The sequence below is a fragment of the Balaenoptera acutorostrata genome, chromosome 19 (genome assembly GCF_949987535.1).
Source record: "Balaenoptera acutorostrata chromosome 19, mBalAcu1.1, whole genome shotgun sequence".
NCBI classification, from domain to species: domain Eukaryota; kingdom Metazoa; phylum Chordata; class Mammalia; order Artiodactyla; family Balaenopteridae; genus Balaenoptera; species Balaenoptera acutorostrata.
In genome coordinates, this window is record NC_080082.1 from 52,911,830 (window position 1) to 52,939,773 (window position 27,944).

At 53.2% G+C, this 27,944-nt stretch overlaps 2 protein-coding genes across 3 annotated transcripts; one reads left to right on the plus strand and one right to left on the minus strand.

The window, feature by feature from the left end:
• Positions 1 to 53: 53 nt before the first annotated feature.
• Positions 54 to 19,216, minus strand: SIRT2 (sirtuin 2). 2 transcript variants are annotated; one of them, XM_007180008.2, is made up of 16 exons: positions 18,977 to 19,098; positions 18,098 to 18,144; positions 14,905 to 14,953; positions 14,528 to 14,641; positions 11,303 to 11,344; positions 11,036 to 11,142; positions 10,871 to 10,927; positions 10,122 to 10,190; positions 4,794 to 4,923; positions 2,953 to 3,012; positions 2,573 to 2,628; positions 2,342 to 2,418; positions 2,204 to 2,255; positions 1,125 to 1,195; positions 912 to 978; positions 54 to 791 (listed from the first exon to the last, which is right to left on the minus strand). In XM_007180008.2, the coding sequence occupies exons 1-16, from the start codon at positions 18,990 to 18,992 to the stop codon at positions 636 to 638; spliced, it is 1,170 nt and encodes a 389-aa protein (XP_007180070.2). In that variant the 5' UTR covers positions 18,993 to 19,098; the 3' UTR covers positions 54 to 635. The 2 variants fall into 2 exon arrangements, with proteins under 2 accessions (XP_007180070.2, XP_028021750.2); XM_028165949.2 differs by lacking the exon at positions 18,098 to 18,144 and having other exon boundaries at positions 18,977 to 19,216.
• Positions 19,217 to 19,359: 143 nt separating this feature from the next.
• NFKBIB (NFKB inhibitor beta) lies at positions 19,360 to 27,245 on the plus strand. Its single transcript, XM_007180055.2, has 6 exons — positions 19,360 to 19,615; positions 24,557 to 24,662; positions 24,744 to 25,077; positions 25,878 to 25,966; positions 26,057 to 26,314; positions 27,096 to 27,245. The coding sequence occupies exons 1-6, from the start codon at positions 19,437 to 19,439 to the stop codon at positions 27,189 to 27,191; spliced, it is 1,062 nt and encodes a 353-aa protein (XP_007180117.2). The 5' UTR covers positions 19,360 to 19,436; the 3' UTR covers positions 27,192 to 27,245.
• The last annotated feature ends 699 nt before the right edge of the window (positions 27,246 to 27,944 follow it).

Below are 27,944 nucleotides of genomic sequence, written 5' to 3' on the forward strand. Positions count from 1 at the left end.
GGCAGCTTCCCTGTGGGCCCACAGGAAAGAACAGCGAGGCCAGACAGCTGATGGTTAGTTGTTTTTTGTTTTTAATTTGTCTCTAATAAGCGACACCATCTGCCCACCCCCGCCTGGGAAACGGGTCCCGAGTGAGGGGGCCTAGCACCCACTTTGGGAGTTGTAGGCAGAGACTTGGGAGGCCTTGAGGCTTGGATCCCCCCACCGGGTGTGAGTTATGTTTGGAGGGCGCACCTCCCCACCCAGGGTAGGTTAGACTTCGTCTACTTGGCCCCAAGCCCCTGGGAACAGTAGAGAGCATGGGGGCCCTGGGGCTCTCGTCCTGGGACAGTTAGCAGTTTGGAGGTACCCCTGGCCCCCTGAGCAGTTAGAGATTAGGGGAGGCTGATCCTTGGCCCTAGGGGTGATTAGGGGCTGCGGGCTCTTAGAGACCGGCTGCCCAAGCCTCAGCCCCTAAGAATGTTAGAGATTCGCTGGGGTCAGGGGTGCTGGGACCCCAGTTTTGGGAGGGAGTAGTTAGTAGGTTGAAGAAATGTTCTGAGCTCCCCAGAAAAGAGCTGTAAGTTAGAGGGGGCCAGGCCTGGCTGGGGCTCAGCTGTCCCAAAGCTGGGTGTCCTGCCTGGGAGATGCGTCTGTCACTGGGGTTTCTCTCCCTCCGTGGTCCTGGCCTCCTCCTTGGCAGGAGGTGGAGACTTCCTGGAGGAAGCTGAAGCGGTGGGGTTGGGAGTCCCCGACCCCGACTGGGCATCTATGCTGGCATGCTCCTTCCGGACAAGGTCCTCCAGCTCCTTCTGCAGGGGGCAAAGTTCACAGAGGTCAGAGGTCATCACGCATCATAAGGTCAGAGGACCTGTGGGACAGGGGTCCAGGGACTGGGCTCAGGGTGGGCTGGGGTGGCCCAGGCTCCTCACCTTCCATCCGAGGAGGTCGGCAAGGGCCAGGCAGCCCTGGTCGCAGTCACCCAGCCAGGCCACGTCCCTGTGGGCGGGTGAGAGTCAGGGCTCCCAGGCTTGTCCCAGGGCCCTGCCGGCTCTGCCCTGTCCTGTGCCTTCGTGCCCTCCCTCCCACCTTGGCCCTGTCCCTTGAAGGCTCCACTGCCCCCCCACTGCCGCGGGGGGCCTCACCTGTAGGCCTTCTTGGAGTCGAAGTCCATGCCTCCTCCGAGGCCCATCATCATCCCGAGGAAGGGGTCAGTCTGTGGGGAAGGGGGTGGAGTCGGGGGGAGCTAGGAGCACAGACCCTGGAGCCAGGTGGCTTGGGTTGGAATCCCAGCTCTGTGACTTTGCTCAAGTGGCCTGGCCTCTCTGAACGTCAGTTTCTTTCTCTGTAGAGTGGGGGTGATCATCAAACCCACTCCTAGGGTTGTACTGTCAGCGGGTTAACACAGAGGAAATGCTAAGCACGGCATCTGGCACACCGTACGTTTTTTGCCTGTTGGAGAAACATCTGTCCCCAGGAGGGAGCCCCTGCCTGGGAGTGAAGCTACCTCAGGAAAAGAGAGCCGAGAGAGGGAGCGGGTAACTCCTGACAGCACTGCCGCAGGCCCAGGGGCCAGCTAGCCCGGACTCTTCAGTTACGGGAAGCACGACATTCTCGTTTTGGCTTAAGTCGCTTTGACCTGGGGTTCTGTCACTCGTTCAAAAGGTGAATGAGGGACTTCCCTGGCGGTGCAGTGGTTAAGAATCCGCCTGCCAATGCAGGGGACACGGGTTCGAGCCCTGGTCCGGGAAGATCCCACATGCCGTGGAGCAACTAAGCCCGTGTGCCACAACTACTGAGCCTGCGCTCTAAAGCCCGTGAGCCACAACTACTGAGCCCGCTCGCCTAGAGCCCGTGCTCCACAACAAGAGAAGTCACTGCAATGAGAAGCCCGCGCACCGCAACAAAGAGCAGCCCCCGCTCACCGCAACTAAAGAAAGCCCATGCGCAGCAACAAAGACCCAACGCAGCCAAAAGTAAATAATAAATAAATAAATTAAAAAAAAAAAAAAAAAAGGGTGAATGACACAGAGGCCTGTGGAATCCTGGAGTCAGGGCAGCCTGGAACCTGACCCCTGTGGATTCCAGAATCCTTAGGTCTGAGCCGAGGGGTCCAAAGTATTGGGATTCCCCAGAGACCTGTCCCCTGGTTCCCGAGGAGGCCGGGGGGAGGCAATGTGGGGCCCCTGTGCGGGGGTGGCAGGGTGTGACTAAAAGCACTCACCTGGCCAGTCTTCTCCTTGTTGATGAGCAGGCGTGGCGTGGAGAGGGGCGCCCTGGTGGAGGGCGAGCTGAGAGGTGAGGGCCTGTCCCGGCTCCCCCAGTGCCCAGCAGCCCCCCATAGCCCTGACCCCCAACCTACTTGCTGATAAGGGATGCGAAGGGCTGCACCTGCAGGGAGGTGCCCATGATGATGAGGAGGTCCACCTTCAGGAAGTCCTGTGAAGGGGGAGCAGACAGTGAGGCTGGGCTGCCGGCCCCCGGCCCCCGCCGCAAGCCCACCCGCAGCTACTTGCGGAAGCCACCTTCCCCAGGGCAGGACCCCGGCTGCCCCCGCGTGGACCGAGATGGGGGGCGCGGCGGGTACACTTACTGACTGCAGGCAGGAAAAGAAACGCGCTGGGAGGTTCTCGCCGAAGAACACGATATCTGAGGTGGAGACAGATGGACAGACAGACACAGGGAGAGATAGAGACAGTGAAAAAGCAGGGGGGCAGAGACAGGGAGGGAGAGAGAGAACAGGCAGGAAGAGAAGGCGGACCCCAGGGCTGGGGTGGGAGTGTGGAGCACTGGGGACAGGCTAGGGGCTATGGTACCCACTCTCCCTGGGGCAGACTCCGGGCACTGGTCAGGGAGAGAGGGTGACCGGGGTGGATGGATGGATAGGGAGCGTGGCCTTCTTGGGAAGGGGTTAGTGGCTGAGGGGGTCCCAGCCTGAGTCTACCTCGGTTGGTCCCTGGCCCCGAGGCTCACCGGGCTTCACCACACTCCGACATTTCTCACACTTGGGAGTCGCCTCGGAGAAGATCTTCTCTGGGCGTGGGGAACAGGGAGGGAGAGGAGGAGGTAAGAGGCCTTGGGCTGGGGCTGCAGCCTGCCTGCCCACCCCACCCTTCCTTCACTGTCAACACAAACACACCTCAGCCACCAGGTGGGCCTCCTGGGGTGTTTGCCCTGCTCAGGAAGGACCTCCCTTCTTAGACAGCTGTCCCTCCCCCGCCCCCAAGATTCCTGGGGTGGCTCCCAGCACCAGCCTATAGCTATTAAATGAACAAACAAATGAGCAGACACTCGCCCCTAAAAGGGGCCGCTGGGTTCCACCAACCCCCGACCTGGGGAATCTGGACTTGGGAGTGAAGCTCGTCCAGTGGGTCTTTGAGGGCAGCCCTACTTCATCGTGGGTCAGAGAGGCCTGGTAGGTGCCAGGCCTAACGGCAGAGAGGGAAGAATTATGCAGATGATGCTGGGACGGGGGCAAAACCTTAGGTGCAGGTGCTCCCCACTGTTGGGCTCTGTGACAGACCCACCCCTGCCCCCACGCACACCCCATGCTTATGACAATCCTCCTCCTCATTGCTTATTGATTAAGGAAGCTTGAAAGCATTCTGTCACTTGCAACCCACAGAATCCTGGCTTGTTCATTCAACTATTCACTCATTCCTTCAACAAATATTTACAGAGCACTGCTTTAAGGTCTGTCATTTACTTGAAAATATTTTTGCATTGACAGTACACGACATTTTGCGGGTGATGCTTGTGCTACTGCTGTAAGAGAAACATAGTGGGGTAATGTTAATTGTACATCACCCCCAGCTGCGTGCACTTGGGCTATTCAGGAATCCTCACCCCAGGGGCGGTCAGCTGGCACGTGGTCAGAAGGGCCACACGCCAGAGGCCCTACTATCAGCGCTGCAGCTGTCCTTATCACACACGGACACCACGGGCTTTGTGAAATCAGCATAAAGAATGTCAGAAATGGGTTTCCATGGATGAAATAAGTGGCTTCTCAATTAGCACAATGGATGTCAGAAATCGGCTCTCACTGGCATTCAAGAAATGTGGATTGGCTGGATTTTTTTTTTCCTCCTTCTCTTTTTGGACACTCCGCCCATGCATGAACAGGGACGATGACTTTAGCAAGCCCTGGAGTTTGCATCCTTAAGGACAGCCCCCCGTCTTCGTTCCTAACCAAGGCTGCGCCCAGCTTCACACGCCACGGCCTCTGCTCGCCTGAATCCAGCTGATGGGCTGGTTGAATCCTGTGCCTCTGGGGCAGTGCCGTCCAGTATGCTGGTTAGAGCCACATGTGGCTTTTAAATTTTAATTAATACAAATTAAAGAAAGTTAAAAATTCAGTTCCTCGGTCACATTAGCCACATTTTAAGAGCTCAATAGCCCCATACAGCAAGTGGCTGCCGTGTTGGACCGTGCAGATGTGGAACATTCCCCACACCCCAGAAAGTTCTCTCAGATACTTCTGCTCTTCTTAGAGTGTAGTTGCGCTTGCCTGGATGAGCCCCTCATGTAAGACGGGGTCAGAGCACCCAAAGGACAAAGAGCTAGGGTTTCAGGACCTCACAGAACAGGTTGTATGACCACGTGGGGGCCTGTCTGCTAACGCACGTCTCTGTGTCCGGAGTCTGCATCCGTCATAACCTGGCTGTGAGGTGGTGTCGGGAGAAATGAACCCCCGCTGCCACCTCAAATCTCTGGGGGCTGCCGTTATCCGCGCGTGGAGACCCTGTCCCTGGCGCTGGGAAGCAGACAGGGGACGGGAGGCCTGCCCTCGGGGATAATCACCTCCAGCCCCTCACCTTTCATCCAGCTTAGCGTGTACTCCTGCCGGCAGACGGGGCTGATGCAGTGAGACGTGTAGAAGGTGCCGTGGGCCTCCACCAGGTCCTCGGCCTCCAGCCCCGCCACTCGCTCCAGGGTGTCTATGTTCTGGAGGGAGAGATGGAGGAGAGACGGTCAGGAGAGAACCGCACCCCCCAGCGGGCAGGAGGCAGAGCCAGGAGTTGCGGCTGAGAAAAGCAAGTGGGACAGGGGAGAAGGGAGGGAGGGAGAAGCAAGGGGGCAGGGTGTGCCTAAAACTCTTCTGTTCATCCTGATGGTGCCTCTGAAAAGGTAAGTCATGGACACTTAAAGGCAGGGGCCCAAACTCAAATGTCTATGAGCCCAGACTCACTGCCACCAACCAGCCCTGGCAAATTTGGGCCACTTTGCTGCAAATGTGTTTTGTTAGAACCAGACACTCTAGTGGCACCTGCCAGAAATTTGGTGAAATAAACGTACTAATCTCCAGTGTCTCCACTGTAAACGCAGCCCCCTCAGATATGGCATCCTTGTGCAGTACCCAACCTGCACAGCTGTCTGTGGCAGCCCTGGCCAGGCATTAACATAAATCCATGAATCAGGAGGGTTTTTTGGGTTTTCATCACACTGTTCTCCTACTTAACCTTACTATGGTCTGCTGCATAGATAGTATATTAACTTGTAGTCTTTTCAGACAGAGATAATTTCCTTATTCAACAGGCAAGAATATTCTTCTCTTCCACATAGACATTTGCGCTTTCTCCAGCCCCTCTGGAGCAGCTTTTGCTTGTGCACGAGGAATGTTGCTGAGGCAGGTGCTGCTGGAGGACACCGGCAGATGTTACAGAGCTGGCCAGGCATATGCAGCCCACAGCTGACCCGACGAGGTTTCCTGGAGGCTCCGTGAACAACTGAAAGGGTTCCCTTTCAAGGGCAGACAGCCCCAACTGCCCTCTCTGCTCCCAGCCAGCCATCAGTTTATCCCCAAAACATGCAGACAAGAGTCACTGTTCCCAGACTCTCTGTGGCTTTCCCTCTCCCCCCTTTACTAGAAATGCTAGTTCTGCCTTTGTTTCTTGACTTAGTCTACCAGCTCCCTGACACGTAAGTAAGCAGTGTGCATGCAAATAACTAAATGGCAAGTCAAAGGTCTACCTACGTGCCTCTGTGCTACCCTTTGATGTCACTTTTTTTTTTTTTTTTTTTTGCCATGCTGTGCGACTTGCGGGACCTTAGTTCCCTGGCCAGGGGTCGAACCCATGCTCTCAGCAGTGAAAGCACAGAGTCCTAACCACTGGACCACCAGGGAATTCCCTTGATGCCACTTTTGATGGAGAAACCACAAACAAACAAAAATGAAAGCGGTCAACCCGTATGTACTGGTATGAAGGGATCTCTCCAAGATGTTAGAGGGCCCAAAGCACAAAGGCAGTGTGTACAGGATGTGAAAAAATCAATATATGAATTTGTGTATTTGCTTGCCTAAGTATAGAATATCTTCAAAGGAGACCCAAGAAGTAGGCAGCAGCAGTGGCCCCCAGGGAGGGAAGCTGGGGCTGGGGAATATGGCCCAAGAGGTTCGCTATAAAGGCCAAGCAGCAATGAATGCATGGCAACACACAGCAACTGACGTCTGGCCTCAGCATCAGGCAGGAAAGAGGGCATGGTGAGGAGGCGGGCCCTGGGCAAGGTGGGCAGCGGCCACTCAGCTCCAGCCAACCACTTTCCCCCCAAGAAAGCCACCCAGGTTCAGCCAGCTCTTCCCGATTTTCAAGAGGAGCCTGACGCCTGGGTGTCATCTGCAATCTCTTGAATTTTAAACCTTGGCTCACTTCTGGTTTCAAGACATCACGTCTCTGACATGCTTTTAAAAAGCATGAAGCTGGGACTTCCCTGGTGGCACCGTGGTTAAGAATCCACCTGCCAATGCAGGGGACATGGGTTCGAGCCCTAGTCTGGGAAGATCCCATATGCCACAGAGCAACTAAGCCCGTGTGCCACAACTACTGGGCCTGTGCTCTAGAGCCTGTGCTCCACAACAAGAGAAGCCACCACAATGTTCTCATGCGCACTGCAACGAAGAGTAGCCCCCGCTCACCGCAACTAGAGAAAGCCCACCTGCAGCAATGAAGACCCAACGCAGCCAAAAAAAAAAAAAAGCATGAAGCTGCTATGTGAGTGCGGATATGGAAGGATCTTCCAGACAGGGCTTAAATGAAAGAAAGCCAAGTACAAACCCTATGTATGATGTAAATGCCATAGATATAGATTTAAAAGAGCGATAAGCTGGTTTGCTGAGATCACAGTGACATGAATGAAGGCGACAACTGTTCTCATGTTTGAATGGATACTTGTGTCTTGAGATAAAAATAGCATCGCGCGTGGCTTCGAAAGTGCTGCATCGTCACAATTCAGAAAGACGTGAAGACAATGTGTTCCAGAAAACTGGGTCAGTGACTCAAAAAGTGGCTGAGGTTAAAGAAGACGGTGATGAGTTTGAAAAAGAAAAAAAAGGTTTCATGAAACGTGAGACTGGAAAATTTTTTTCCACCTTTGTCTATGTTACGTAATGTGCCATTCTGAATATGCAGGCGTGCTTAAATCCACACATGAAGAATTGCAACTGGGGGGAAATGCCACCACATTTCACGCTGACCTCACAACGCATTGGTGTTGGCTTTCGTCTAAAGATAGCCTACAGCTGGTGTGCTTTCGTGGTTGGGGCGGGGGGTTCTGCCTCAGACAGAGCTGGGCAGCGAGCCCGCTGAGCAGCCCCGATGAGCCACTTGGTCCTGGGCCTGGGCTTCTCGTGCTGGGACCCCTGTGATCTCATCCTGTCTGGAGGGTTTAAACATCGTCTATCTGCTGCTCTCCAGCTCGAGTCCAGACTCCTGTGTCCAGCTGTCTGCCCATGTCCCCACGTGGTTGTCTAATGGGCATCTCAACCTCGACATGCCTTCAGCCAGGCTCCTCCTCTGCCCCCCACGCCTGCACGTCCCACCATCTCAATAAAAGGCAGCAGGTGCTCAGGCTGAGAGGGAGACAGTCATCCCTGACTCCTTTCCTTCTCTCATGAACCGTTTCACATTCAACCCATTGGCAAGTCCTGCCGGCTCTACCTTCAAAACGGGTTCCTAAGCCGCCCACTTCTCCCCTTCGACAGCCCCCTCCCTGGCCCAGCCTCCACCCTCTCCTGCTTGGACCATCACTGCAGTCTCCTCCCTGGTCTTGGTACCCGCCCCCCACTGCTCCCACAGTCTGCCCCCCTCACACAGCCAGAGGGACCCTGTGAACACCTGGGACAGGTCACGTCGCTGCCCTGCTCAGAGCCCTCGTGTGGTTCCACCTCACTCAGGGGAAAGGACAAAGCCCTCCCTGTGGCCCCCGAGCCCCCACATGGTCCACCCCCGTCACCTCCCTGACCTCGTCTCCTCCATCTTCTCCTACTGCTGTCCTCCTTGCTCACTCAGATCCAGCTGCTGCTTCTTCTTCTTCTTTCTTTTTTTAAATATTTATTTATTCGGCTGTGCCGGGTCTTAGCTGTGGCATGTGGGGTCTAGTTCCCTGACCAGGGATCGAACCTGGGCCCCCTGCATTGAGAGCGTGGAGTCTTAACCGCCGCTGGACCACCATGGAAGTCCAGATCCAGCTTCTTGAACACGCCAAATGCAGTCTCCCCTCAGGACCTCTGGACTGGCTGTTCCCTTTGCCTGGAATGCACTCTCCCCCCACAGGTGATCCCATGTCTCCCCCCCTCCCCTCCTACAGGTCTCCGTTTAAATGTCCTGCTTCTCAGTGAGGCATTCCCTGACATCCTGTTCACTACCGCACCCCCGACGCCGCACACACGGAGCTTGATTCCCCTTTCCTGCTCAGCTGCGCTCCAGAGACCTCTCAGCATCAGAGCAGATACGCAACTCACCCATCTCGTCCGTTGTCTCTCCCCACACTACACTGTCAGTTCCAGGAGGGCAGGGATGTCTGCTCCCTCCGTTCACTGCCTGCAGGGCCTGGCACTGGGTTGGCACTCACTAAACATTGGGACAGAAGCTTACAAACAGGTTTGCCAGCAGGGCTGTGGTGAGGATTTCATGAAGGCATTTGGCTTCAGGTGTGCTGTTCGTATCAAGTCTGAGTCACATCTCATGGAAAAAACTGACTCTCTGGGAAGAAAGGTCAGGTTTATTCTGAGCTGGGGCTCCTCCTGGAAGGAGGAGGCCATCCCCTCCCCCGCCAGCTGTGGGTGGGAGCACTAGCCCTGGGTGGGAGCATGTACCCCACTTGAGAGTTCTGGACCTACAAAGAATTCATCCTCCCCCTGGTGGCAACTTCTGAGGCTGCAGGCTCCAGATTGCCAGGCACAGGAAGAAAATAATAGAACACCTATTTCTACCCATGTGTTCTCTCTCTATTTTATAATTTTGGGTTCTGAGGTATGAATTAGAGCAGGCATGGTATCAGGCCTATAGTACATCATGTAATTTCAATACGTATTTATGAAACAAAGGTAGAGGTGCAAACATTTTTCACTATTAGGGGTGCGAGACCCTAAAAGGCTCACCAACTAGGAAGCCAACAATGTGAGCTGTCCTTCCCTGAGGACACCGGGGCGAGGCCCTCAGCCAAGCACCTGACATGTATGAGCCATGGTCCCACGGTACGCACAAGGCCTTTGTGCAAATTATAAAAGGGTGTCCCAGGACTTCCCCGGTGGTGCAGTGGTTAAGACTCCACGCTCCCAATGCAGGGGGCTGGGGTTCGATCCCTGGTTGGGGAACTAGATCCCACATGCATGCCACAACTAAGGAGCCCGCCTGCTGCAACTAAGGAGCCGGTGTGCCGTAACTAATAAGCCAGCAAGCCGCAACTAAGGAGCCCGCCTGCCACAACTAAGACCCAGCACAACCAAATAAATAAATAAATACATATATTTTTAAAAGGTGCCCCCCACACACAAAAAAATAGTGCCCCTTCCTTAAGCGTTTACAGCCACCAGCCGGAAAACTGTCAGGTGTACTGATCATATTAGACCAACTCAGTTTGGAGTCATCTGCTGGAAAGCCCTGCCAAATACGAAATCTATGGTGCCAATAGTGTCTGCTCAGAGAAGTACTCCTGGGATGGCCCTGAGGGAGGTCACTGCCACATCACCACCTCTCGCCTGAGAGGGCGAAGCTGTTCTGGCCTCTGTTTTATCGAAAGGGAAACTGAGGCTGAGAGAGGGGACGTGAGTCACTGCAGGTCACGTGACAGAGAAGCCGTGGCCTGAGCTCTCGGGCCCCTCCAGCCCGCGCTCTTCCTCCCAGGATGCCCGCGGTCCCGCCTACCTGCGTGTAGCAGCGCAGGAGCAGCCCCTTCTCCTTCAGCAGGCGGATGAAGTAGTGGCAGATGGTGGGCTGGAGGGGAGCAATCATGACAATGCCGATGAAGACAGAGCACACTGGCCGCGCACCGCCGTGTGCCGGGAACTGTTCTAGGCACCACGCCTGTTTTCCCTCACGGAATCGTCACACCAACCTCGTGAGGTGCGCACCTTCGTTATCCCCATTTCACAGGTGAGGGAACTGAGGCACAGAGAGGGTGACTGTCTTGCCAAAGTCACCCAGGTTGTGGAGTTGGGGTTTGCACAGAGAGGACTGGCTCTGGAGTCTGGGCTCTTATATGTATCGTTAACTCATTTAAGCCTCACGACAACCCTTTCTCATGGATTATTATCAGCTTCATTTTACATAAGGGAAAACTGAGGCTCAAGGACACAAGAGCAGGAAATGGGGGACCAGGACTTGGACCCAGGCAGTCTGGGCCCGGAGCCCATGTATATATATATATATATATTTTTTTTTTTTTTTGGATGGTTCCACACGGCTTGCAGGATCTCAGTTCCCCAACCAGGGATTGAACCCGGGCCACAGCAGTGAAAGCCCGGAATCCTAACCACTAGGCCACCAGGGAACTTCCCCAGAGCCCACGTGTTTAACGGCTATATGATATTTGTCTGAAGGGCCCTGGAGGGGGCTTTCCCATGCCTGCTGGCCCCCAACCTTTCCTGTCCCCGCCTCCACAAAAGAGAGCTCACCTTGAACTGCCCAGGATAGAGTTCCTTGGCGAGGGCAAAGAAGGGCTCTGGATGTTTCTGTGGGAGAGAGAGCCGGAGGGCAGGTGAGATGAGAGCTGGACAGAGGCGGCCACGCCTCCACCCCCCCACCCCCATTACAGACGTTCCTCCCTGCGGGACACGTACCTTGAAGTAGCTAATCTCAAAGATGGCCTCCGGGTAGGGAAGATGGTATTTCTCCAGGTTGGCGTAGAGGCCCGTGTTTGGGGAGCGGAAGTCAGGGATGCCCGCGGCTGGGGGAGGAGTGGCAGCGGGCAATCAATCGATGAGGGACCTTGGCCCCTTCTCTACCACACTGACCCTCCCAGGCAAGGGCCCCCATACGGCTCCTCCCCAGCTCTTCGAAGGGGCGCCCCCAACTAGGGAGTTCTCTTGGGGGAGGGGGGCACTTACAAGTGGAGATTCCAGCTCCCACCAAACAGATAACCCTGCGACCTGGAGGAGAAGAGTTTATGCAGCGTGGTGTTTTGTTTTGTTTTGTTTTTTTTCAGTTTACATTCGTTTATTGTTGTAACATTTTGTTTTGAACATCAAACACTGCACCAAAATATGAGCCATTTGTCTTAAGACAGTTGTCTTTGCCATAAACTAAGTACTGAACTGATGTTTACAATGAACTTCTGACAACTTAAAAAATTATTAGTGGCACTGCTGTCTAATAATCAAATATATCATCACAGACTGGATGTAATGATTACATTAAAAGACCAAAGTTTCCCCTTCCCTTTCTTACCCTTAAATAATACCACCCATCACAGTCTCTGAAGCCGTTTACTCTGTGCCTGGCCCTGGGGCAAGCATTTCAGATCCCTGAATGGCTCTTCCAACCATCTCAAGGAGGAAGGTGTTAACATCCCACTTTATAGATGAGGAAACTGAGGCTCAGATAGGGGAAGGGGTCACACAGGTGACTGATGGAAGAGCCAGCATGGGGTCAAAGAATCCACTGTTTGAAATTATACCAATGGGGACTTCCCCGGTGGCACAGTGGTTAAGAATCCGCCTGCCAATGCAGGGGACACGGGTCCGAGCCCTGGTCTGGGAAGATCCCACATGTCACAGAGCAACTAAGCCTGTGCGCTACAACTACTGAGCCTGCGCTCTAGAGCTCGCGAGCTACAACTACTGCCCGCGTGCCACAACTACTGAAGCCCGCGCGCCTAGAGCCTGTGCTCTGCAACGAGAGAAGCCACCACAATGTTCTCATGCGCACTGCAACAAACCGCAAGTAGAGAAAGCCCACGCGTAGGAACGAAGACCCAACGTAGCCAAAATAAATAAATAAATTTGTATTAAAAAAAAGGAAATTATACCAATGTAGTAAGATTCAAGAAAAGGCCACTTGGAGAGAAATTTCTCCTAGCTAGATCTAGACAAAAATGCATGAGATCTTAGTGAGAGGGGTGGGGTGGGGGGTTCCCCCGGAAGAGCTGCAGGTTATTGTGAAAAACCCTCTGGCCACCCCTCATCTTTTGGACACAGTCTTGGATGGCCATCTATTTCTAGCGTATGATACACATTCCTTCATCCTATTCCTTCACTCCATAATCAAATGCACATCAGCCACCGGAAGTCTGGTAGTTTTCACGTGAAGACCAAAGACTGGCCACTCTCAGCCCAGGCCCAGTGAGCAGCAGAGTGGAAAAGGACTTCCAATCCTAGTTCTTCTGCACACCAGTGGGGGCGTCTTAGTTCAGATCACCACTCTGGGCTTTAGCTTCCTGCTCTGTAAAATGGGCATAATCACAGTACCGACCTCGCAGGGCTGCTGAGAGAATGAATTCATCCCTGTGAAGCTTAGATCAGTGCCCAGCACTGATGATTCTTCAAGTCACTCGTACTCAACTTCTTTAGTCCCATGATTCGTATACCTATAAGTGCTTTGCTCCCCCATTGTCACCAGCTTTCAGAAAAGAAGATGGGGAGGCGTGGTAGGGGTGGCATCATTCACAAGCACGTGGGGCTGTGCAGAAATAGCCCAGCTGCCTCTTCAGTGGCTGGCTGGCTGGCAGCCCTGCCACGCAGCACCCTTGGCATCTGCCCATCAGCTGATGGACAGACACGGGTGTCAGGCGCCTGTGAACCGGGCGCCTCTGGGGTGTTCTATGCAAAGGAGGACAGCAAGGGTGACAAAGGCTGAGGACTGCTACAGCCACAGCCCTTGGCTTCGTCTCGGGATGCCATTGGACTAGGCCCAGTGGACCCAGCAGGGGCCATGTGGAAGGGAGTGTGCGCCCTGGATTCAGGCGGCCTGGCATCGAGCCCTGATTCTGCCTCTTGCCAGAAGTGTGACCCTGTACCAGGTCACAGCCTCTCTGCGCCCCAGTTTCCTCCTCTGTCCAGATCACTCCTCACAGGTATCATGTGAAGATCAAAGGTGGGGACGCCTGTCAAGTGCCTGGCAAACAGCGAGAGCTCAATTCATTGTTATTATTTTTTTTTTTAAAGATTTTTTTGGTGTGGACCATTTTTAAAGTCTTTATTGAATTTGTTACAATATTGCTTCTGTTTTATGTTTTGGTTTTTTGGCCGTGAGGCATGCGGGACCTCAGCTCCCCAACCAGGGATCGAACCCATACATACCCCCCTGCATTGGAAGGCGAAGTCTTAACCAACGGACCGCCATGCAAGTCCCCATTGTTATTATTTATTATTATCCCCTCATAGGCGCCCTCATGGGTCAATTATCCTAAAACCCAGGTGCAGGAGGACAGAAGGAATGAGAGCTTTGATGCCACTGCCTTTGCTCTCTTGGGGGCCCACCCAAGCCAAGAGATGGCTGCAGACAGCTGCCTGGCCTGCCCTGGGAGAGGGAGGCTCACGACGGCCGGCCTGGCTGCCCCAGGAGAGACAGCAGCGGCTGGAGGACAGGGAAACCGGAGAAGACGTCCTCAACAAAAGGCTGTTCAGGACCCTCAAAGAGTGGATTGTTCTAGTCGAGGACTGCCGAGGGCTCGGTTTCTCAGACTCTGGTGACCTCAACTCGTGGCAAGAAATATAAATTACATGGTGACCCCGTAAAGAGGCACTTCTACACCACACCTGAAACAAGCCTCCTGTAATAATCGTCACAGGGAACACTTATGCAGCTCTTGCTCTGTTCCAGGCCCGGTTCCAGGCATTTACATTTATGAATTTATGTAACCCCCTCATAACCCTATAAGGCAATTACTATTATTAGCATCTTCATTCTGTCAAACAGGCCTGGCCAATCAGAGACACGGTGATTGGTTCAGGGGTAGGAATGTGACCCAACCTGGGCCAATTGGAGCCGATCTCTGCTCTTTTGCCTGAACTACTGGGAGAAAGATGCTCTCTTCAGTGGGAGCCATTAGGCCGGTGGAACTTGTATTTGCCACTGCCAGGAGCAACCTTGACCCCAACACAGAGAAGAGCTGCACCAGAGAGGGTTCAGATTTTTGACAACAGCATGGAAGCCGCTGAATCCGGCCATGATTAAAGCGGGGTTTTCGTTACAGGATCAACACACTCCCTTTTTGGCGTAAGCCAGTTTGAGTTGAGGTTCTTGTGACTTGCAGACGAAAGCTGTGAATGGCTGGGGCTAAGCCACTCGGGGCCAGGAGAGGGGAAGGGGCCCAGTGCAGGCAGAGGACTCACAGCGCTCACTCTGCATGTAGCGGGTCACCCCTTCCAGGGTTAACTCGTCCAGCAGATGCTCCTTCTGGGTGCCCAGGCCCAGTGTCTGGGAGAAGAAATTCCGCAGGAAGTCCACTGGCCAAAAAGAAGAGAGACAGCAGCGGCGTGCGTGGGTGCTCAGTCAGGGTGCCCAGAGGCCCCGAGTGCCCCTGCCCAGCCCTGGGGCCCCACCGCCTTCCCGCGACTAAGAGCTCAATGCCTGGCCCGGTCAGGGGCCTCCAGGCGCTGGCGCTGCGTCTGTTATCACATACCTTGGATGTCACCCCTGGCGGAGGTGAGCACCCAGATCCCTGCCCTAAACCGCCCCCCAGAACCGTGCTCCCAAGGAAGATACTCACTCTCTCCTTCTGCGCCAGCCGCTCCTCCCTCAGTGTCTGAATCTGAGTCCTGGAAGGGGTGGGGGTGGGGTCATCAGGCCCCAGAAGTGGGGTTAGGGAGGGAGGGAAGCAGGGGTGACACCCGGGTTTGGGGAAAAGGCTCTGGCTGGGAGCTGGGCCCGAGGAAGTGAGGGGTGGAGGGGACAGCGCTGTGGGCCAGTGTGTGGGCTCTGGGACAGGCTGCCTGTGCTGGGAAACCCAGCTCTGCGACTCGCAGGGAGTGCAGTCTCCGGTGGGTGACTTTGCTTTTCTGAGTCTCCGAGCTCCTCCTCTTAGAAATGGAGCTCAGAGGACACTCACCTCAGAGGGCTACTGTGAGATGAAGTGAGTTCACCTCTGGGAGGTGCTCAGATCAGCCCTGGGGCGGGTGTGTGGCGGTGATTGCTCAGGAAGCACTGGCCATTGCTCTCCTCACCTCCCGGCGTCCACGGCCTCGCCTCACAACCCCTCTTGTCCCCTGCCCTAGCCAGCAGCCCTGCAGCCCTCCTCACCTAAGTCACTCCTGTGAGTAACGCCTCGGTCCTCACCCTGCGGCCGTCAGCCCTCCGGCCTGAAGCCCCCCACTCCACCTTTCCAACCCTTCCATCTCCTTTATCGACTCCTCCCCTCAGCCAGACTCCCAAATTGAGGGTCTGGGACTCTGTCCTGGGCCCTCCCTACTTCCTCTGTCCACTTTCCCTGGTCGGCCTCATCCACGCCACTGGCCTGTCCCCCAGATCCAGGGTTCCCGCAGCCTCCTGGATGCCTCCTTCTAAGTGACCCCCGGTCCCTCACTCCCACCGCGTCCCAAACTGGCCTCAGCATCTCCCCCAAACCTGCTCCTCCTCCTGGGCCCCATCTCAGTGTGGCTTCCGGCCCCTGGTCTGCCAGACGCCTCCTGCCTCCCTCCCCTGCCCTCCTGCCGTAACACGTCCCCTCTCCAGGGCTCCACAGGGTCCAGCCTGTTCTCCCAGGGGTCCTGCCCCGACCTCCCCCCTAGGCTCCCAGCCTCAGTCTTCACCTCCGATCTACTCTACCGCCCTCTGTGTGACGGCCTGCCTGGGTCGGCCCGCTCCCCTCCACTTCAAAGGCCCTTCTCTGGGGCTTCTCCAGTCTAATCATCTGATCACGAACATCTGTGGAGTCTACCATGATGTCAGCTCCAAGAAGGCTGGGATTTTTCGTCGTCGCCGCTGGATGCCCAGCACCAAGAACAGGGTCTGGCACTTGGCAGGAGTTCCAGAACTATCCACCGCTGAACAAATGGACACCTGCTGTGCGGTGTGCTAGACCAGGCCTGGGCCCTGCAATGGACCTCATAGAAATGCAATTCTGGGGAATTCCCTGGCAGTCCAGTGGTTAGGACTACGCGATCTTACTGCCAAGGGCCTGGGTTCAATCCCTGGTCAGGGAACTAAGATCCCGCAAGCCGAGTGGTGCAGCCAAAAAAAAAAAAAAAAAAAAAATCTAACCAATTCGCTCTCCTGTTTAAAACCCCTCCAACTACCCCTCTCCATCACTCACAACTCTGGTTCCAAGCCTTTTTGAATAGAAACCTCCCTTCCAAACATAGTTAAAACTTTTCATTGCTTTAGGATTGTGTAAGCTGCACAAAAACTTTGACCATTAGACAATGTATAACTTGGGGGCACTTGCCTCATGATCCCCTCACCCACAACCCCCATCCTGTTCCCCCCCTTCAAGCTAACCACTATTATTAACAGCACAATGGTAATTACTCCAGATTTTGTCTCTGTGGGTAAAACTCATTATTTCCCCAGAAATGGGTCATACCACAGTACGATGCTGCACCCTGCATTTTCCGCAAAACAATATATCATAGACCCACCAGCTACATAGTGTTGCATTGTAAGGATGCACCATAGTTCATTTAACTCATCAACTGATAGCCGTTTGGGCTGTTTCCAGTTTTTCTGTATGAGACAATGCTGCAATTTACATCCTCGAATCTCTCTCTTTGGGACTGAGGATCGCTTTTTCACATTAAACCTTTTTCCCTGACAGTGGTCGTGCTTTGGGAGCCAGGCGAGGGAGAAGCCCGGCCTGACAGGAAGCTCTTATCCCCTCGGTGTGGCTCTGCCATGCATCTGTGGCGTGCTCTCATCACAGCTTCTGCACTGGCCTACATCTGAACTGTGAACTCGCGTCTGTGGGTGGGCTGGCACGCTTTCAGGTTGCAGACAGTGAGGCTCTGTGGAAGGATTTCAGGGCCCTGCTGAGCACGTGGGAGCAACACGGCCTAAGGGGGAGCTGGAGGTGCTGGTGGGGCCTCTGTGAGCCCGCTTCCAGCAAAGCGTCCGGGAGGCAATGTGCCGGGTGCCGTGGGTCGCAAACCCGTCGCTGCCCTTCTAGCCAAGGGACAGTGGACAAGCTACTGAACAACTCTGTTTCCAATTCCTCATCTATAAAATGGCTACAGTAGACCTTGCCCCCCAACAGGGATGCTGGGAAGATGAAACGAGATGAGGCACATCAAACACTAAGCAGAGTACCCGGCTGGAGTAAGTACTCAATAAATGCTAACCATGAATATAATTAGCTGACCTCCCCAGCCACCTGATTACTAAACACATCACATTCTTTCATGCCCCTCAGTGTTTGCACAAGCTGTACCCTCTGCCTGGGACACCATTTCTCACCTTGCCTAAGAAAATTCTAAATCACTCTACACTAACTACCATGTGCTATATCTCAGTCTGACTCCTAGATCAGCCTGTGGATTCCTCCAGGGAAGGGATTGGCTGGAATCTGTGTGACCCCACAAAGTTTACTCTGGGCTCCCAAAGCGCCCTGAGCTACTTTCATTATCACCCCGTAGGGTCATTGTCTAGTCACTTGTCCGTGAGATCTGTGAGTTCGGGGACCAAAGCTCTTCCATGCCCAGTGCAAATGAGGTTCAGAAGGGATGGGGGGGTGGGGAGGGCAAGGAGAAAGGAAAGTTTGGAAGGGCAGGCCTGGGGTTGAGGCTGCACACCCTTCTCTGACAGTCCCCAGAATCCACCATTCCCCGGGAGGACGAACCAGGAGGTGGGGTGAGGGACAGGGGCAGTGAGCTGAGGGCCCTGGGGTAACTGTCTTCCCTCTGCCACCTCCCCCCGTGTGGGGTGTTGGAAGTCCATCTCTCTCCTTCCCTCCACCCTTCCCCCCATCTCACCTGAGCCTCCTGCACCTTCCCTGCCTGGGTCTCCAGAGGGTCAGAGGCTGGGGGAGGAGGGGGAGCAGATGTGGTTATGGTGAAGGGAGTGGTTAAGGGGGAATGAAGGGTTTCAAAGCAGCGGGGGGCAGAGGGGGTCAAGAAGACCCACCAACCTAGTTATATTGGGGTGGAAGTGTAAAAATGGAGTAGATGGAGGGAGGGAATGGGGAAAAGCAGATCTTATCAGAGTGGGGAGTGCTGGGAGGACAGGTGGTTAGTGAGGGACAAAGAGGCTGGGATGGGAAGGTTTAGGAGAGGGAAAAGAAAGTAAAGCATACAGGGTATGGGGGAAGACTTAGGAGGAGTTAGGTAGGACGCAGTAGTGTGTGAGTGTGTGCGGGGAGGGTTAGGTTTACAAGCAGAGGGAAGCGTAGAAAGGAAGAGAGAAGAAAAGAAGAGATACTCCGCCTGGAAGAGGTGTTGGGTGGTGGGGGCAGGGAGGGTAGGATGGTAGGTTTAGGAGAGGAAGGAAGAGATAGGAGGGGACACCAGGGGTCCCCTAGCATCCTACAGTTCCCACTAACAACCAGGTACCCTTAGCAACCGGGACCGCGGCATTCTAAGTCCCTAGCAACGAGGGTCCCTAGCAACTAAGGTGAGAGAAAGACGCGATCATTAGTAACCTGGGGGACGTGGCAAACGGACCCTTAAAACCTCGCGACCCAGAAACCCACCAATCTAGCAATATGGATCACTTTGCAACGGTCCCTGAATCCCATTCCCCTCCATGCAGCCCCCATCTCCTGCCCCACCACGCCCGCCCTCGGGCCCCGGGGCCTGCAGCCCTCAGCCAGGCCCCGGCGCGGCCCGACCCTCCCACCAGGGCCCCCGACTCACGATCCGGCTCAGCCATGGGCGCGGGGCGGGGGCCCTCGGTACTGTCACCGACTGCTCTGCCCCGTGACGGCACCGGAAACAGGAGGGGGCCGAGACAGGGCAAAGAACTACAACTCCCAGGAGCCATCGCGGCCGCCAACAACGCCCGGAGCGAGCCCCTCTGCCGTAAGGAAGACACGCGAGGGCTGGACTACGAATCCCAGAGTGCCCCGCTCCCGCAGCCATGTTGGTAAAGGGCGCGCGGAAAGAGTGGGAAAGGGTAGAGAGTCGCAGTCCATCTGAATACTCTGATTGGTCACGGTGTGGTATGGGGGCGGAGCGTTTACTATTTAGCCCACTCTGATTGGATGAGTCAGGGGGGCGTGTTGGGGAATTCCCCCCAGGGCGGAAGCGCTAGAATTCCAGGCAGAGCCCAGCGACTGGCGGGCGGCCGCTGGGGTCCCCTGAGGCTTTGGGGGCCATGGCCGGGGTCGCGTGCTTGGGGAAAGCTGCAGATGCCGACGAATGGTGCGACAGTGGCCTGGGCTCTCTGGGTCCGGACGCGGCGGCCCCCGGAGGACCGGGGCTAGGCTCGGAGCTGGGCCCGGGGCTGTCGTGGGCGCCCCTCGTCTTTGGCTACGTCACTGAGGATGGCGACACGTGAGTGAACCTTAGGCTGCCACACCGGGCCCTAAAATCCCACATCTGACTCCCTATTAGTCTCTGATCCTGACTTCCCAACCTCTCAATCCTAAATCTGTCTTCTAATGCTTGCCCTGACCTCTAACCCCCAAGTCTAACCTTTGATAAATCAATTTCCAATTTAATTTTGATCCTAACCCCTTCCTTTCTGGAACTCTGGTTCTCAAAGCTCCACATCCATTGATTGATTCCACATCCAAGGCTCGATTTGACCTTCCTGACCGCGGTCCTGAGACCTATGTTAGAACTGAAGTTCAGGCAGGCTTCTCCTGACATCTGACCTCTAAATATGATCTTTGATCCTTAGCTCCTAACTTAGGCGCTTTAGATTTTGATTTCCGAAATTAATACTTGGCTTTTGACTCTAAGATCCCACCTTCTGAGCACTAATCTTCAAATCTTACATTCAAACAGAAAATGTAAACACCATGACAGCAGGGATTCATCTGTTAAACAAATATTTATCCAACACCGACAACGTTTCAGGCCCTGTTTTGGGTGCTGGTGATAAGGCAGTGAAGAAAGCACAAAAATTTATGACTTGTGGAGCCTACATTCTAGTGGGGGTATATAGATGGAAGGGCAGACAGACTTACACAAAGGAAGGGAGGAAGGGTGGGAGGAACAAAAAAGAAAGGTAGAGAGAAGGAAAGAAAGAAACAGAAAACCACATAGACACAAAGTAAGAGAGAGAGAGAGAAGAAAGATAGGAAGAAACAAAGATGGAAAAATGAAAAAAAAAATAAGAAAAATGGTATGTCAGAAGATAGTAAGTTCTTTGGAGAAAAATAAAGTAGGAAAGTGAGACAAGTAGATTATCTGGGGAGAGCATTCCAGGTAGAAGGAACAATGTCGTAAAGGCCCAACTGAGGGAATGTACCTGGGGTTTTTGTGTGTTGTGTTTACTGTTGTATCCCCAGTGACAGAACAGTGCCTGGCCCATAGGAGGCACTCAAGAAACACCGATCTTCTCAAAGAACCAGCTGTGGTTTCATTTATTTTCTCTATAGGTTTTTTTTTTTTGCTTTCTATTTTGTTTATCTCTGTTCTGACTTTCATTATTTACTTTCTTCTGCTTACTTTAGGTTTAATTTGTTCTTCTTTTTCTAGTTTCTTAAGGTGGAAGCTGAGGTCATTGATTTGAGACCTTTCTTTTTTTCTAGTATAGGTGTTTCATGTAAATTTCCCAGAGTAGTGCTTTAGCAGTATCTCACAAATTCTGATGTGCTGTGTTTTTATTTTCACTTAATTCAGTATACTTTCTAATTTCTCTTTTGATTTCTCCTTTGGCTGGTGGATTATTTAGAAGTATGTTATTTAGTTTCCAGATAGTCCAAATATCTTCCTTTTATCGGTTTTTAGTTTAATTCCATTGTGTGTGCACCGGAAAAGAATGTGTATTCTGCTGCTGTTGTTGTAGTGTTCTCCAAATGTCAGTTAGAGGTTGCATTGGTTTCTTTGGTTCTTCTGTTGTTCAGGTCTACTATATCCTTGCTGATGATTTCTGTCTGCTTGTTCTATCAGTTATTGAGAGAGGGGTATTGAAATCTTCAACAATAATTGTGGATTTGTGGATTTCCTTGTTGTTCTATCAGGTTTTCCTTCGTGTAATTTGACGCTCTGTTATTAGGGGCACAAATGTTTAGGATTATTATGTCTTCTTTCTTAATTGACCTCTTTATCATTAGGAAATAATCTTCTCTATCCGTGGTAATATTCCTTGCTCTGAAATCTACTCTGATATTAAAACACTCACTCCTGCTTTCTTTTTTTTTTTTAAACTTGTTTTTCATTGAGTATCTGTTTTTTATGCTAGCCAATGTTAGGGGCTTTCGTGTATGCTGTCTTATTTGTTTATTTATTATTTTTGGGCTGCGTTGGGTCTTCGTTGCTGCAGGCGGGCTTTCTCTAGTTGCGGCGAGTGGGGGCTACGCTTTGTTGCAGTGTGCGGGCTTCTCATCGTGGCGGCTTCTCTTGTTGCAGAGTACGGGCTCTAGGTGCGTGGGCTTCAGTAGTTGTGGCGCACTAGTTGCTCTGCAGCATGTGGGATCTTCCCGGACCAGGGGTCGAACCCGTGTCCCCTGCACTGGTAGGCAGATTCTCAACCACTGCGCCACCAGGGAAGCCCGGCTTATTACCTTTAACTCATTGTTTTTTATTTTAGTGGTTGCTCTGAAAGACAGGTTGGCAAACTATGGTCTTTTCCAACAAAGACAGGCAACATCCAGCCAGCTACCTGCTTTTGTAAGGCTGTGAGCTAAGACTGGTTTTTACATTTTTAAAAGGTTGGAAGAAAATCAAAAGAAGAATAACATTTCATTGCAAGTGAAAATTATATGAAATCCAAATTGCAGACTCCATAAAGTAAGTTCTGTTGGAATCCAGCCATGCCCATTCATTTACGTATCGCCAATGGCTGCTTTTGCATCCTGACAGGAGAGCTGAGTAGGTGAAAAAGAGACCATGTCATCCACTAAGCTTGAATTATTTATCCGTCCCTTTACAGAAAAATTTGCTGACTGCTGCTTTAGGGCTTATAGTGTACCACTTTAACTTATTATGGTCTGCCTTCAAGTGATATGATGCCACTTCTCATAGCATAAAAGAACTTTGGAATAGTATATTTCCATTTGTCTCCTCCTGGCCTTTATTGTGTTGCAGGCATACATTTCACTTATACATATATTATAAACTCCACCGGACATTGTTATTATTTTTGCTTAAACAGTCAATTCTTTTAAAAAAATTATCTTCTAAAGAGATTGACATATTAAGAAAGAAAATCTTATGTACTTACCCATATAGTTACTGTTTTCAGTGTTCTTTATTCTGTTGTGTAGGTCCGTATTTTCATTTGATGTCATTTTCCTTTTGCTTACAGGTTTCCTTGAACATTTCTTGTGATGTGGGTCTGCTGGTGATGAGTTCCTTCGGCTTCTGTATAGTTGAAAGCAGCTGTATTTTGTCTCCATTTTTGAAAGATATTTTTGCCGGGTTAAAGAATTCTAGGTTGACAGTCTGTCTTTGAGTACTTTAAAGATGTGGCTCTGTTGTGTTCTCTTGTATTATTTCCTTTGTGAAATCTGCTGTCGTGCTTATTTTTATTCCTTTATACTTAAGGTATCTTTTCCTCTGGCTGCTTTGAAGATATTTATCTTAATTGTTGATTTTTGAACAGGTTTTTCATGTTGGGCCTCGGTATAGTTTTCTTCATATTTCTTGTTCTTGGGAGTCATAGAGCTTCTTGGAGCTGTGGGTTTATAGTTTCCATCAAATTTGGAAAAATTTCTAGACGTTATTTCTTCAAATATTTTTTCTATCCCCCTGCTCCTTTAGGAACTTGTTACAGATATTTTGGGCTGCTTGAAGTTGTCCCATGACTCACTGATGTTCTTTCCATTTTTAAGTGTTTCTCTTTGTGTTTCATTCTGGATAGTTGCTATTGTGAAGTCCTCAGGTTTGCTAATCTTTTTTTTTGGTAATGTGTAATCTGTTGTTAATTCCATCCAGTGTATTTTTCATTTCAGGTGCTGTAGTTTTCACCTCTAGGAGTTCAGTCTGAGTCTTTTTCTTTTATTATCCACGTCTCTACTTAACTTGTTGAATGTATCAGATACAGTTTGAACGTTCTCGTTTGCTAATTCTGCCATCTGAGTCATTTCTGGGTCAGTGTCAATTGATTGATTATTCTCATAATGGATCATGTTTTCCTGCTTCTTTGTATGCTTGCTAATCTTTGATGAGATGCCAGACATTGTAATTTTTACCTTGTTAGGCTAGCTAGCTTTCTATTCCTATAAATACTCTTAAATATTGTTCTGGGATGCAGTTAAATCACTTGTAAGTAGTTTGATCCTTTGGGGTTTTGCTTTTATGATTTGTTAGGTGGGTCCTGAGCACCCACCTAATCTGGGGCTCATTATTCCCCATTACTGATGAAGTAAGACCTTCCGGAGTATTCTACCCAATATCCTATGAACTGTGGGTTTGTCCTAGTCCCAGCCCTGTGTGAGCACTGGGCATATCTCTCTAATCCTTTTGGATGGTTTTCCCCCAGACTGGGGTAGTTTCCTTACATCCTTGCACTGACCAGTATTCTTCTAAATACTCAAGAGGCCCCTCTGCGATCTCTGGGCAGCTGTCTCCTCTCTGGTTCCCTGTCCTGTGACTCCAGCTGCCTTGCTCTCCTGAGACTCAGCTCTGTCTCCTCACCTCAGGCGAATCTGCCTGCGTTCCCCCTCTCTGCATCATGGCTTGGAAACTCTCAAGACAGAAAGCTGTGGCAGTCAACTGAAGGGCTCATCGAGTGTGCTGCCTGTTTCCCTAGAATTGCTGTCATTCATTGCGTGATGTCCAGTATCTTGAGAACTGTTGTTTCATATACTGTATTATGTCTGATTTTTTTTGGTTGGTTGGAGATGGGAGTGAAATCCGGTCCATGTTACTTCATCTTGGGAGGGAGTAGAAGTCCTACTTAATAAACATTGGGGACTTCCCTGCTGGTCCAGTGATTAAGACTCCACGCTTCCACTGCAGGGGGCTTGGGTTCGATCTCTGGTCAGGGAACTAAGATCCCACATGCCGTGCGGTGCGGCCAAAAAAACCCCAAACCAAACCAAAACAAACCAAAACAAAACATTGATTAAGCAAATTTGCTGAATTAACTCTGACCTGACCCTCCCAGATTCCTGACACCTGGTTCCAGAACTGTGGTCCTAATGCCTAGCACACAGTAGGTGCTCCATGTTTGTTGAATGAATGCATGCAAGAGTACTTGACCTCATAAGAAGTAACACAAACAAACAAACCAAACCAAAACAAAACAAAACAAAAAAACACCCAAGCAAACCAAAATAAGAGTACTAGACCTCTGCCTTCTGACCCCGTCCTTGTCCTCAGGGCACTGCACTTGGCTGTGATTCATCAGCACGAGCCCTTCCTGGATTTCCTCCTAGGCTTCGCGGCTGGTACTGAGTACCTGTACCTGCAGAATGACCTGGGCCAGGTGAGCCACCCGTAGACACTGTAGGGCTTGGGGGCCAGGCTTCTCTGTGTGACCCCTAACCCCTGCCTTGTGCTCCTGCAGACAGCCCTGCATCTGGCAGCCATCCTGGAAGAGGCATCCACGGTGGAGAAGCTGTATGCGGCGGGTGCCAGCTTGCTGGTGGCGGAGCGTGGGGGCCACACGGCGCTGCACCTGGCCTGCCGTGTCGGGGCACACGCCTGCGCTCGTGTGCTGCTCCAGCCCCGCCCCCAGTGCCCCAGGGGAGCCCCCAACACCTACCTCGCTCAGGGCTCTGACCACACCCCTGACACCGACCACACCTCTGTTGCCTTGTACCCTGAACCTGACCTGGGGAAGGAAGAGGACGAGAGTGAAGAGGATTGGAAGCTGCAACTGGAGGCTGAAAACTATGAGGGTGAGGGTCCTCTGCCCCCGGGAAGCGCCGGGCTCCCAGGCAGGGGAAGCGTGCCTGGCTCTGGGCTCGGCTCTCCCGACTCAAAGCCTGGCCCCTTGGGAAATAATACCGAGGCTTTAGGGAACCCAGGCATCAGGACCAAGGACTCCTGCTCAGGCCCCAGCTTACTGAGAACCACAAGCCCCAGCCCACCCAGGACAAGGGAATTCAAGCGCCAAGCCCTCTGTGAAACTCTGGCAGCCCAGGTTCCCAGAGGTTGACATTGGAGTTCAGGGACAGCCCTCCTCAGCCAGGCCTCATGGGAAAATAGACCTTGTCTACCCAGGGCCCTAGCATCTGAGTCTCAGCTCCCCCGTCTCTAAGCCCACCCAACTACTTGGGACCAGGCCCCTCCACAGGTGGAAGGGCAGGACCCAGTGTTCAGGGCCCACCCCACCTCCCAAGGTCATAGGCCCTTCAACTACTCAGGACCCAGGAATTTGGGGTCCTGGTTCTTTGTGAAGTAAGACCAGAGACTCAGGTCTCCTAGCCCCAAGATCCAGGCCTCCTGTCCAAAGCCCCTGGTCTCTTCACACATAGGCCCCAGACATCCCACAACCCAGGCATTGGCACTGCCAGCAAGTTCCAGACCACCTGAGACTTAGGCAGTTGGGATGCAGGAGCCTCTTTGATATACCCAGGCATTCAGGAGCCAGACCCCAAACTCCATCACCCTCAGGCCACAAAACCCTCCCCTAGGATCGTGGCACTGGGGGCCCAGGCCCCCCCCCATCATCTGACATAGGTCACTCTGTCCCCAGGCCACACCCCACTCCATGTGGCTGTCATCCACAAAGACGCGGAGATGGTCCGACTGCTCTGGGAGGCCGGAGCTGACCTCAACAAACCGGTGAGCCGCCCTGGGGAGAAGGCGTGGCAGGGTGGGGATCGTCCCTGAGCGGGGCAGGGTCTCCTCTAACCTCTCTGCTGCACCCCACAGGAGCCCACCTGTGGCCGGAGCCCTTTGCACTTGGCAGTGGAGGCCCAGGCAGCCGATGTGCTGGAGCTTCTCCTGAAGGCCGGTGCCAACCCCGCCACCCGCATGTATGGTGGCCGCACCCCACTCGGCAGCGCCACGCTCCGGCCCAACCCCATCCTCGCCCGCCTCCTCCGTGCACACGGAGCCCCTGAGCCCGAGGACGAGGACAAGCCCGGCCCCTGCAGCAGCAGTAGCGACAGCGACAGCGGGGACGAGGGAGTGAGTCAGGAGGAGAGACTGGGCGGCCCAGCTTGGGGGTCAGGGTAAATGGCCAGGTGGAAGGTGGAGAAGAGAAATTAGGCAGCATGTTGAGACTGACGTTGGGTTGCTGTGATTAGAGAACTCAGGCAGCAGTGAAGGTGATATCAGACAGCGATCAGGGGAGACCTGGACAGGGGTGGCGGGGAGAACTCAGGCAGTGGCGGTTGAGAAATTAAGGCAGTGGCAGAGGTAGAACTCAGGCAGAGGGAGAGAAAAGACCTTGGTCCTAGTGGTTGGTAAACATCGGCAGCAGAGGGCGGCAGCGTGGGGAGTTGTTTTGTGGGAGCAAGAGCTGGAGAATTTAGGCTGTGGGAAGATGACCTTAGGCAGCAGTGATTCAAACACTGGCAGCGGTGGGGAAAGACCTAAGCCAGCGGTGAGGAGGCTTCATTGGGGAACCCAGGCAGCAGAGACACTGCTGGGGGCAGGGGTTGTCGCTGAACGGTGGGGGTTGAGGAATTTCGGTAGAGGCAGAGGGAAGGGGCGGAGGGGGAGACCTCAGGCTGCGGCGGCTGAAGGGCTGGAGAGGCAGCAGGGCCGGAGCCCACGCAGTAGCGCTGGGAGGACACAGGTGACCTGGAAAGTGGTGCTTAGAGAACTAGGAGCAGGGAAGTTGAACTGGGAGCGGGGAACTTGGGCTTCAAGGCAGCACCCGGTTCTCAGGGTGGGTGGGAGAACTTGGGCAGCGGGCAAGGTGGCAGCCGCCTGAGCCCCTCTGCCTGGCCCCCTCTGCCCCCAGGATGAATATGATGACATCGTGGTCCACAGTGGCCGGAGCCCAAACCAGCTACCTCCCACCCCAGCCTCGAAACCGCTCCCTGACGACCCCATCTGACTTAATTGTGAATAGAGTTTCCAATTTAATAAAAAATCCCAGTTCTGACAACCAGTGACTAGATCAACAGTCGCCTTCCCAGGCCTCCCGTCCACTCCTCAGCTCCTGTCCCTCTAAAATCAAGTGCTACACGATAAGCCTTGGTGGTTTTCTTTGTGCTTTATTCACTCGGGAGGGTTGGAGTGGGTTAGACGGGTGTCAGGGCTGTTTCCTGAGTCAGTCTGAGCCCAGCCCCTCCACCCAGCTCAGACTTGGCCCCTCAGGCCTGGTTTCAAGGCACACCCTTCTCCCCACTCCTGCAGGTTGGGGAGCAGAGTGGGGTGACGGACTGGAAGGGTTTGGGGGTCAACAGTCCTAGGCCCCAGGGTGTGTGGGGGAAGGAGGACACGAGGCCAGGGGTCAGCCCGCCCTCCTGAGCTCCTCTCCCAGCATCTCCGTCGCCTTCTTCAGCTCCTCTCTCCTGTGCGCCAGCCTCTCCACGTCATGCTCCTGGTGGGATCAGAAATGGGGTGCTCAGCACCCACCTTCAAAGGCAGGACACCTCAGTGGTTGCCCATGAATGTGGGCCAGGTCAGTTCACACAGTGGCAGCCAGCCGTGGTCATCTTGGTCACCGCGGGCCGCGATGGTCGCCCCTGCTGGTTGCTGCAACCCTGGAAGAGTCACGTCGGCTAACATGGCCAGCGACGAGGCCTACGGAGTCTGCCATAGCCAACAGCGGCAGACAGGGGACTAGCAAAGGCACTCAACCGGG